Consider the following 12517-nt stretch of genomic DNA (forward strand, 5'->3'; position numbering starts at 1 on the left):
TTTCTAAGGCATTTCCCCCTCTGAAATTAAACTAGTAGACAGTCTGGAGAACATTGTGCATTTGTCCTACTGGCTGCGCTACCCCAATCTACTGCTGTTTTAATTCAAACAGGGTTGTACCATCTGCAGTTAAGAAGAGCAGAAAATCCCCACCCCCACCCCTGGACACACACACACACTCTCTCTCTCTACAGATTTAAGAAGTGTTCTTTTCTTGAAGGCACAGAAGCTGTACCCCACGCCTAAGTGGCAGTTAGTCTGTTTCCATTTGGGACAATGCCTCCTGAACTGGTTTAAAAATTGACACTGACAACCTGCACCCCTGAAGAATGAGATGGGGGCTGGAGGAGAGCAAAAACGACTCCGATTTCCTCTTACTCTCAGAAATGTAACCACAACATAAAGATACTTTGTGCCAGACTCCCTCCTGGTGTCAGAGCATAAACACTGACAATCTAATAGGCAGTTCACCGGGAAGAAAAGATCCTCACCCTCCAGCACACGGTAGCGTAAAACAAAATGGATAAAACACTTGCTATTTCGTGGAGTTTTCCCAATTCCCCCAGATCTCCTGGAGACCATAAGCTTTTCCTTGAGGTGTACGCTCATCCCCCGCCCCCAAGACATTCCTCACACAACGTGCACACCATACTTTTAGATTTTGATGATTTGCTATGCAATCAGACACTGTGAACCCAAAAGACAGTGACAACTGGAAAGGAAAACTCCAACTTTAGCAAACAGAATGCAGTCTGCAACCAGCGGGGCTGAACTTTCCTCCTAGGACGCCATGCGAGCGCTGTGTGCCGGGCCGTTCTAGCCACTGCCAATCCCACTTTGTGTGTTGGTGGTGCGGACAAGTCGCGAGCCTCTGCCCGGGAGCCAATCGGCGGCCGACCCAGGCGTTGCCTTGTCTTCACAGTGTGTTAGTACCGCGTAGGTGTCACTCGAGCCACCAGCCGGGGAGCCAATCAGCGGCCAGCCAGCCGTTGCCATGGCCCCTCTGTCTATTAGGCCAGCGCTTGCACAGGCAGAGCTGAGAGACAGCCCAGTGCCCTAGTCCTGAGATTTTTGAGGGTCCCTGCAGCCACGCGCCCAGAGACACTGGCCACCGCCAGATTCCATGAGCTCCCGACATGAACCGAAAGAAATTGCAGAAATTGACCGACAACTTAACTAAAAATTGCAAGCACTGTAAGTAAGAATCAAGTGTTGGACAAGCTGAGGTTCCTGGGCCAAGTCTGGTCCTACCCAGTGCAATTTCCTTGCTGTGCCTACTTTCTGCCTCCAGGACCTGTGTGACGATGGGGCCACCACCAACCTCTAAGACAAGTCTGGAAGAGAATCCCATCCTGGGATGTTAATCTCCTTGGGCAGGCACCTACGCACAGGATCTAGAGAACTGATATTCATGCATGCATTTAGTTCTACCTACACTGCACTTCTCTTGTTCATCAGACCTCTTTTTCCTTTGCACTGGTCTTCGGTGCTGGGATTGAATTCAGGGCCTCTCACGTGCTACCCAAGGTTTCTACCACTACTAATCTACATCTCCAATCCCACCCCACTCTCACACCCTTTTCTAAATTTTGAGATTGGGTCTTGCCATATTGCCTATGCTGACTTCAAATTTGAGATCCTCCTTTTTCCTGCCTCAACCTCCCAAGTAGCTGGGATTGTTTTGCATATGACACCACATCGCACTCTCAGACCCTCTTCTCAATTTACTTTTACATGATAGAAGTGAGGTAATATGTGCTCATGAGACATGTGGTTTTAGCCACAGATGTGTTGTAAAAGAAGTACTAAAACCACCAGACTCAAGAAAAGCAGCATAACCAACGTACAAGGTGCACCTTAGCCTGTTTGTCAGCTCTTCCTAGAGCAAAATAAATGATTGTTTAAGTTCTGGAAGCTTAACAAGAGATCCATGGGGAAAATAGTCATAAATATCTGATCATCTTTAGGAAAGATGAGTTGAAGTGGCACAGAAACGTGTCTCAGAGCAAGGTTTGTTTGGAAGCAAAATTGCTTAGCAAAGCTAAACATTTGGTAAAGCATCTGCTCACAACTTTAGACTTTGGCTTTGCAATTACTAATAGAGTGGAAAGGTGTAGGAGATTTTCCAGGTGACAAAGTGAGTGCTTATTAAAGATAGCTGTTCTAATCTCTCCTTTGAAAAGGAGTCCCAGAACTTCATAGAACACTTTAGTATTGTATTCCAACTGCACTTTGGCTAAAAATCAGTGGATTTGGTTTAGAAGAGGATGATATTGTCTGGTTCACAGGCTTCTAAGTTGTATGCTGATTGCAAAACTACTGGCCACCTGAGAAAACAGGAGAAGCCATGATCCTCAAAGAATTCCCATTATGCAAACAAGGAGGAATAAACATGTTTAAATGTGATTATAGGATATAGTGCTTTCTCATCATCATTAGTATCTGATATAATGAGTGGTAAGAATGCTCTCATTGTAGGGTGGTGCTATAAGTAAAAGTTATGGTGTATATAAGCATTTTAAGATTCTTGGAAAAAGGTATTCTTTGATTAAAGGTGTCATTATGGTTATTTTAATTTGGTGAGGATTTCATTCTGTTGTTTTGTTAAAAACACTAATTTCTAGGAAAAAAACATATTCTTAAAACATCTAGTAAAGATTTTTATAATACTCATAAACAGTGCAATAACTACTATACACAATACTGATTTTGATTTAGTCTCTGTTCAGTAAGTTTCCAGTGCATTGAAAACAAATGTTCTGTGAGCAATTAAAAAGTGCGTATTTTAAAAGATAAATGAAAACATCAATCTTGATTTTTGTTCTTACAAAAAAATTTTAAGTGAGCCTTGAAAACTTTGAGATTAAAAGTAAACATTAAAGCATTATGTAGAAATAGTTATAGGTCATGGACATCATAATAATTTTAAATTTCTTTAAACAAAGGACTTTTACCTAAAGTCGCCTTTCTTTTATAGTTGCCAGATGATAATGCAATAGATGAAATGAATATGTATTGCTGAACCAGAGAAGAAGAAAAGATCTTAAGTGAGCATCTAGTTAATTCACCATCCACCATTCTATGCAGGTCACATGTAGAGCATTCCAGAAAGATGAAAGCCATTCTTGAATGTACCCTAATTTCATGCAGTATGGTATTCTACAATTTAAGAACTGTTTCAGCAAGCAAAGTACTAATGATCAAACTTTGATCAAAGGTTTGAGTCAATTTTTGAACTGAAAATCAATTGATAAGTTTAGCTTATGTTCTTTAATTTTTATTTTAGTTGAAATGGGACAATGTTGAATTAACATCCCCTCTGTTCGTATTTAATACACATGAACACAGTACATTCTTCATGTAGGATTTTCTTCCCCAATCCCTAACAGGTCTTTTACTAAGAGCTTTGCATGCACATGTGTGTGTCTGTGTGTCTTGAATATAACACAAAACTTACCATTTTAACTATTTTAAGTGTAATTCTGTAGCATTAAGTACAGATGATACCCCTTATCAGTGGGGGATGTGTTGCAAGATCCCCTGAAACAGTAGATAGTACTGAACCTTGTATATCCCATGTTTTTTCATATGTGTATATATGAATATATATACACCAGTAACAAATTTGAATTTATAAATTAGGCACAGTAAGAAATTAACAGCAATAGTGAATAATAAAACAGAATAATAATAACAATATACTGCAATAAGGATTAGCTAAAACATAAATACTTTATTTCTGAAACTTTTCTATTTAGTATTTTCAGACTGTGGTTGACCATAGGTTACTGGATCCTTGGAAAGTAAAATTTCTAATTAAGCAGGGGAACTATTGTACATTCATACTGTTATTGAATTATCCATCAATCTCCAAAAAATTTCACTGGAACACTGCGCCTTGCAGAATAACTCCCCATTCACTCCTTCCCCCAACCACTGGCAGCAACCATTCTATTTTCTGTCACTGTGAATTTGATTTCATGTAACAGAAATCATATAATGTTTCTCTTTTTATGTCTTGAATTTTCACTTATCTTAATGTCCATCAACATTGATCCATTTTGTTGCATGTAAGAGGATTTCCTTTCCTTTTTAAAGCTGAGGAATCCATCACATTTTGTTTAGCCATTCATCCATCAATGAACATTTGGGTAGCTTCTTTTAGTGATCGTGAATAATGCTACTATGAACATTGGTGTACTAGCATCTGGTTGAGTTCCTGCTTTCAAATATTTTGTGTGTATACTCAGAAGTAGAATTGCTGGATCATATGCCAATTCATTATACTGTTTATTGGTGACTAATGGTTCATTTTAAAATCATAACCATTACATTTTTCTGCTATTTAATATATTTACTATTTTCCTTTTCAAAGTTTTTAATTTTTTCTCTTAAAATGTGGTTCTCAAGACCAGAAATCACACTGGAGCCTGTCCTAATATAAAGGATGAGATGTGATTTCTCCATTCTTATGTGTTGTCTTCTCATGTATGTATATTGGTTTTGTCATTGTTTTTGAAAATATTCAACCATAATTTTACCTGGTTTTGAAATAAAAATTTCCCCATCTCCTTATACTTCATTTTTAGACTCACTTTTATGTTCTTAATGTCAGGCAAAAACCCTTCCATTTATATACTTCAAATGGCAGTTGGAACACACATAATTAACTCAGTGTTTATAAACACCATCCTTTATGCACTTATGTGTACCAACAAGTATCTGTGTTTATATACATTCTTTAGATACAAATGTCCTTCCTCCAAAGTACTAATTGTTGCATGTTAATTTGTTAATTTTTACGTAGTCCTTAAGAGGACCCATATTAAGGTGCTAGAATATGCTCAAAATTTCTTTTTTGTAAAATAAGTGTTTCTTATTTCAGAAATATGGCTTATGAATTCATGAAGGCTAAAGTGAATTGAAAATGAAAATCATTAGCTCTCAGGAGTGTGGTATCTATTTCCCAGAAAAGCCAATTTGTAAATCTCATAAATGCTCATCATCAAAATGCTAGGAAAAAGTTTCCATTCTTTTCCTTTTTCTAGGCTAAGTCCTTCCTAGGTGACCTTTATTAACAGCAGATACCACTACTGATTTCAAATGCTTGCATGGTTTTTCTGATCCCCTCTTGGGAGAGGTATAAATAATTATTTCATTTGCCTATTAAGTGATTGTCATGAACCAACAGATTAATAAGGCATGACTCATGTTTTTAGTATCCACAATGCCCTCCACAATTTACCATTTGGACTACATGTTCTCACATTTCTTTTTTTTTTAATTATTTTTATTTTATTTTATTTTATTTTATTTTTTGTGATGCGGGAGATCGAACCCAAGGCCTTGTGCTTGTAAGGCAAGCACTCTACCAACTGAGCTATCTCCCCATTCCTATTTTTTTTTATTTTTACAGACTGCATTTTGATTAATTGTACACAAATGGGGTACACAAATGGGGTACATCTTTTCATTTCTATGGTTGTGCACCATTCTTAAACCTTACCATTCTTATCTTAAATTATATCTCTTCCAACCTTATAGAGATTAAAATCTGACACCACATTCATCATTCAAATGATTTGGCTAATATTACCTTTTTCTCCCCTAAACATGATTGAATTTGCATCTATTTAATATATGACTTGTGTGGAGGAAATGCTAGTTTTCTTTTCAATTTATCTTTGACCAGTATCATCCATTAAATTAGGGTCATGAGTCTCAAATCAGGAAAGTCTTTTGGGACAACAATGTATTTGATGTGTTTGTCATCTTAAATATATATATATACACAACTATATATATATACATATATATATACATTATATATATCTATATAAATATAGATGTATATACATACATAATATATAAGTACATATACTATAATATATAGATATATAGAGAGATGTATATATATACACATAATATAATATGTAAGTATTATGTATGTATATGACATAGTACATTAATACATATAAATATGCATCAATGTAAAACTTAAAGATTAAAATACACTTTTGTTTTACCTTTATTACTCTACAGTTAATAAATTTGAAGTGAACTGTCTTATAAAGGTTTTTTATAACTTGGTTGGAGATGTACCAGAGCGGTCAGTTGCAGTCGTTGGACTAGATCGTAATGCATTTCGGAACATCCTGCATGTGACATTTGGAATGACAGATGACATGATTATGGACAGAGGTAAAAGACATACAATATTCAAATCAGTCAATTCTAGCCTTAACCAGAAAACATTTTAAAAGCTTGGAGTTTGATTGTAATCTTGGTAGGAGGCTTAATGTTCTTTATTCCCAATTTATTTGAATGCACACATTTAATTTTCCAATGATCATTAGAGAAAGAGGTAATACTCTCTATATGTAAGACCATGCGAAAGGTTGAATATCTATATTTCCCTTATATTGAAAAGCTCAGAGCATTTCTGATTTTTCTTCACAAACATAATAATTATAACAGTTTCTAAAATACCTTTAAATTTCCTTATATCCTAGAAAATAACTCAATAAAAGTGGAATAAAGTCTTATCATAATAATGTTACTTGTCTTGAGTAACAAATATGAAATTGTATTTTTATATTAATATATTTAGCACATCAAATAAGATTAACATTTAATATAGCAAAATATTGCATTAAAATTAATTCATATATATATAGAGAGAGATATTTAGAATATTCTTTCTTCCCACAAAATAGGAAGAGGAAATTCAAATGCACAATTAAAAGATCTTCTGATGTTATGATGTATCAGTTTCCTTCTCTGTCAAATGAGAATATTGGGCTATGAGATCTTGAAGTTTTCTCTGAATTTTAAAAGCAAGTGATGCCAATGTAAATACATTATTCAGATTTCAGATGCACCACGATTGTTACATAGTATCTCTCATTCTCTTTTTAGTATTCCGAGGTTTTGATAAAGACAATGATGGCTGTGTAAATGTATCAGAGTGGATTAATGGATTATCAGTGTTTCTTCGGGGATCCTTAGAAGAGAAAATGAAATGTAAGAATAAAGGTTATCCTACTGGTTTGTACATTCTGATTAACATAGCCAAAGCATTTAAATCACTGTCCCCCAACCAGCCAGTACAGTGGGTGGGTGTGTTTGTTGGTTGGTTAGTCTGAATCCTCATTAGCTTCTTTTATGGAATGCATTTGAGTCAATAGGGGATGAAAGAAAATAAGTAAAAAGGAAAATCAAGCAATTCTGAAGAGTGATTTATGCCAGGGAAGATTACATAGGCATTGCTATACACTCTAATTATGCACACATGTGTTTATGTACTAAAGATTTAACATCTGAATTTTAAACAAAGAATATTGATTTAAGTGTTCGGACTCTCTCTCTCTCTCTCTCTCTCTCTCTCTCTCTCTCTCTCTCTCTCTCTCTCTCTCTCCCCCCCCTCCCTTTTTTTTTTTAGTGCTAGAGTAGAATTTATTGAAGGATAGAAACAGGGATAGAACTCTCTCAGTCCTAGAGAGGAACCAGTAGCAGGTGTTCTGATATTTAATTTTTGATTCTGATGAACTCTGAGTCATATTTTAATCAGTTTTCAAAGAGTTTCAGGATAAAAAATGTCCAATTTGTTGTTCCTTGGTCTGCTTTTTGATAGTTGAGAGTAAGGAGACTTCCTGAGGATTCTTGAATGCATTCAACATTTACTATGAAAATCAGGTTATGCCAAGGTCTTCAGGGTTTATGAAGCACCAGAAAGAGAGACCTTAGCCCTCAAAACTTGGTCAGAGAAAATGTTAACTTAGGGATAGTATCAAATTCATAATTTGGTATTTTCTTTAAAGATTGCTTTGAAGTATTTGATTTGAATGGGGACGGCTTCATTTCAAAGGAGGAAATGTTTCACATGTTAAAGAACAGCCTTCTGAAACAACCATCAGAGGAAGACCCTGATGAAGGAATTAAAGATTTGGTTGAAATAACACTTAAGAAAATGGTAATGATGAGTAATGTAGAGTTTTATATTGAAATGCACGGGTCATATTTGGGATGGAAATAAGAATAATGGCTAATTTTTAGTTTTCTGTTTAGTTAATTAAACACTTGAATTGTGCTATTACAATATTTAAAATTCTTTTGGGCTGGGGGTATAATTAAGTTTAAGAGTGCTTGCTTAGTATGTGCAAGGGCCTGGCTTCAATCCCCAGCAAATACCCCCAAAATTCTTTTCAATTTCATGACCTAATTTCTCATTTTTCTAGAACCTTTCTTCCATTAACATTTGACTATGAAAATAAAAAGCAATTGTGGTAAGCATGTTACATATTAACTGATGTGTTGCTGCTCACCCCTCAGGATCATGACCATGATGGGAAGCTGTCTTTTGCAGACTATGAAAAAGCTGTGAGAGAAGAGACTCTTCTGTTGGAAGCCTTTGGACCATGTCTACCTGATCCAAAGGTAACAATATTGCTTTTACAGAACTGTAACCCAAGTGTAATGTAGATAAGCAGTCTAGAACTTCTTGCTCATGGTGGACCAGATGAATCATGTTCACCCATGGAGAATAGCTTTTCAATACTGAAAGGCCACTAAAGAAGTACCTGCCAGTTCATCTCATATACTATTGTAGCCAAGTGCTTTGCTTTTCATTCATAAACTCACTCATTCATGTTAGAAACAATTAATGAGACTTAATGTGTGCCAGAATGATGAAAGGCTCAACAACTTCCCTTGATGGAAAAAGACAATATGAAAATAATTGCATAACAGTGTGATAAGTATCATAATAATATTTAATAACTTATATGGTCATTAAATGCTTCACCTATGTCAGGCAGTGTCATAAGTACCATATCACTTCATTGAATCCAACTAAAACTCTATGAAGTAGACAGTGTTATTGTCCTTACTTTAAAGATGAGAAAACTAAGTCTCAGATAATTTAGGCAACTTTTCAAAGTTCATTCACTAATTGGCAGAGTGCCCTGAGTATTCTAGTGTCAGCATCCTTAGAGATGTATAGAACATGGTGATTGGCAAGAAATGGGGCATCTAAATCAACTGTATGGAACCACTGGAGCTTTCAGAGTGAACCAGGAGGGATTATCAGAAGAACTGGGTTTTGTGGAGAAAATATCCAGGTCAGAATGGTGGGAAGCAAAAAGAATGACATATATACAAAAGAAAGAGGGAGAGTGAAAGAGGAAACAATAAGCAGAAGATGAAAATACATCTGTCTTACATGAGAACTTGGTATATATGAGGCTGGAGATTAGGTGGCAGACACAAAGAAGGAACATGTGTGACTTGGGTTTTGTCTTGAAGATGATGGAAATTCACTGGGGGTTTTAAAAAGATAGAGTTATGTGATTTCTTCATATTCCCATCCTTTGAAGTTTTAGTTTATATCATCAGTTGCCTACTTGACATGTATTCAACAAATTCCAGATTTTTCCCAAAATCCTACCTGTCCCTCAGTCTTCCCTGTCATTAAGTATCATTCCAATGCACCCAGTTTTTCATTAAGAAACAAGAATCAGCTTTAATTTCTGTCTCCTCAAAAACCTATGATTGTAACCTCTTCCCACATCTATCATCCATCAGCATACATCATCTGTCACTCAGCCCAGATCATTAGTTTTATTGATTCCATTATTGTCCCCCTACTTCCTTTTCTCCAGAATTTTCAATATATTTAAAAATGCCAATGCTATCACACTCTATCCTTGCTCAAGATCCTCTAGTGGGTTTGGAAGTAGATACAGTGGCCTCTTTCTGTCTCCCCAATCGCATCTTCTACTATCTTCCATTCTCTCATGCCACTGGAGCTGTACGTCATCTTGCTGTTCTTCCCTCCATGCTTTTGCACCTGCTGTTGTCTCACCTGGAAGTCCTTTCCCCAGACCATGACTCAGTCTCTTCCTTCATCTAATCTCTGTGCAAAGTCATTCTGTGTGTAGCACATAGTAGGTGCCATGTAAATGATGGAAGTAGGGATGGAAGGATGGATGGATGGATAGATGAATGGATGAATGAGTGGGTACCTGGATCTCAAAAATGCCTGATGGAGAGTTTTGGATCTGGATCTCCTTCCTCCTCCTTAGGAATTACTTCATCATTCACCTTTACTCCCTTAGTTACCTTTACATGACTTCTTCCCTCTCTAGTAAAACTTTCCCATTAGGACTTTAAATATTTTAAATGGTCACATATGAAAAACAAAACAAAAGGAAAAAAGAGAAGAAATAAAGGAAGGATGGAGGGAAAGTGGAAGGGAAGAAGGAAGGATGGAAGGAAGGAAAGAAAGAAGAGAGGGGGGAGGGAGGGAGGAAAGAAGGGAGGGAAGAAGGAAGTGAGAGAAAGAAAGGGCAGAGAATTTAATTTCACAGTTACTTCTAGCTCTTGTCTAAATGGTTCCTTCTCACAGTCAAGGTTCTTGAAAGGATTGTCCAGCTTTTGGACCTACATTACTGTCATCTTCTCATTCACCCCTGTATCTGCTGTTGCCAGGGTCGCCCTACCTTTCTGTTAATAATCCTGTGAACACTCTTGGGTCCTCATCTTGAAGCACATCTCTTCATTATCCAAAGTTCTCAGTCTTCCTTCTTCTGTTCCAGGAAGCCTCGCCACTTTCCTCCATGACTCTGCTGTGCCCCAATCCCTCCTCTAGGACTTCCAGAATTCAATATATGCTGATCCCTACTGCAGTCCTCATGGCCCTCATTTGTCCACCCAGTTTCTGCCCAGTCTCTGATACTAGGTTGGAAGCCCTTGGAGAACTGTGTCATGGGGTCTTGTTCATCCCTGTGTACCAAGAACTAAGCATTGTGCTTGGAATATAGTCAGTACTAATGAAGCCTATGAGAGAAAATAACCTCATGAACTCTTGAAATTCTTGATGCTCTCTCTCCCACAGTTATCCTTTCTCTCTACAAACATTAGAGAGACATGCAGAGCATTTTGTTTTGTTCTACCTCTTTTGGAAGTCTGTGATTTGAGTCTGTAAGTCTGTAAGTTGAGTATGTTCATTTTGCAGAGCCAGATGGAGTTTGAAAACCAAGTATTCAACGATCCAACTGATTTCAATGATATGTGAATTCTAAATGTGCATTGTTTCAAGTGAGTACAAAAGAAAGGTACACATGTAGTTTATTTTTTCTACTAAGCTTAGAAAGATGATATCAAATTGTACATCTGGGAGTGGTGATGGGGTTTCACTTGCATATATCTCTTAACTGTGGTGTAAGATGCAAGTAAAACCAGAGGGTAGACAACAAGTTCCTTATTAGAAGGGAGTCTTCTAATAAATATTAATATTTCCAATATTAGTTTAGTTGGGTTTGGTAAGACAAGTTAACATTCCTAGAGATATTTGCTCATATAGACTATCTTTCCAAGTACATAACTGTTATAAAATATCTGGATTCCTTAAATTAATGGACAGATTATATAATCATCAATTATGAAAACCAATATTCTTCATGTTGGAAGGAGGTTGGGTATACTTTGAAAACTCATGGAAACTACTGAATTTCCTTTGGAGAAGGTTGGCATCAAAAATAATACTTTCATTTCTCATTGAAACACCCTTCTTAGAGGAACTAGGGTGGATTCAGAGAAATGAAAGTTACATGGAGGCTATTTTAATATGATTTATATAGTTCTGTGAGGCTTTGCCTTAATCACCTTACCAATTTGTAAGTGTCCAAGGCAGGGATTTTATCCACACATATCTTCATATCTGCCGTAGCAGTTAGTCCTCTGCATGGGCCCTCTATAAATGCAGTGCATCAGACTGAAAACTGAATATCACTACAATGTAAGTACAGACTTACGGTGAGCAGAGAAAGAGGAACACGCTCTCTGTTTCTTAGGCTTAATGGATAATGAATGGGGAGTTTTCAGTTAATTTTGGAGTCATTCATCTTCATTGCAATTGGATGTCAAAGTACTCCTTTCCTCTGTTCCCAGTATCTCTCCACCCTAACCATCCTTAGGGTCCCTTGGCACTGCCTGACTGCACTACAGTGTTGCAGTCCCCTCACTACCTGGATTCCTCTTCTGGAAGTCCTCATCAGGAATGGTATACATTGTGTGCTTAAGTGTGTTCACCAGCTGTAAACTCTAAAAGAGATACCTTCCTCCTCCCTGCAGCTGCTCTGCAGCAGACACTTGTGGACATTACATGAAGCATGAAAAAGATAGGGCACAGTTAGCTTTGTGTGAGCTACTTTCTAACACATGTAGGCAGCTGAGAGAAATATACATCATATCTACCCCCTACATGTGCTGTTATTTAGATTTTGTTACTACACATGAATTATTAAATTTAAACAAAAGAGTATATTGTGTGAAAAACTGGGCTGTAACTAATAAATGGAATAATCAATTTTGTTAAATTAAAAAAAATTACTGCATAAGGATTTTCTTAAAAATTTAGCTGCTTGTATAGGTGGACTTTGACACAATTATTCTATTTACAGTTGGTATAAATATAACACATAATGTTTTAAATTTTTTCATCTTTACTGAGGCTATA

The 12517-nt window shown here is 36.6% G+C and overlaps 1 protein-coding gene across 1 annotated transcript; it reads left to right on the forward strand.

Annotated features, from left to right (window-relative positions):
• Positions 1–1050: 1050 nt before the first annotated feature.
• Clxn (calaxin) lies at positions 1051–11963 on the forward strand. Its single transcript, XM_047520722.1, has 7 exons — positions 1051–1194; positions 6043–6201; positions 6919–7023; positions 7821–7972; positions 8332–8436; positions 11015–11097; positions 11950–11963. The coding sequence occupies exons 1-6, from the start codon at positions 1137–1139 to the stop codon at positions 11072–11074; spliced, it is 639 nt and encodes a 212-aa protein (XP_047376678.1). The 5' UTR covers positions 1051–1136; the 3' UTR covers positions 11075–11097; positions 11950–11963.
• Positions 11964–12517: the final 554 nt, after the last annotated feature.

This window comes from Sciurus carolinensis, chromosome 1, assembly GCF_902686445.1.
Source record: "Sciurus carolinensis chromosome 1, mSciCar1.2, whole genome shotgun sequence".
NCBI lineage: Eukaryota > Metazoa > Chordata > Mammalia > Rodentia > Sciuridae > Sciurus > Sciurus carolinensis.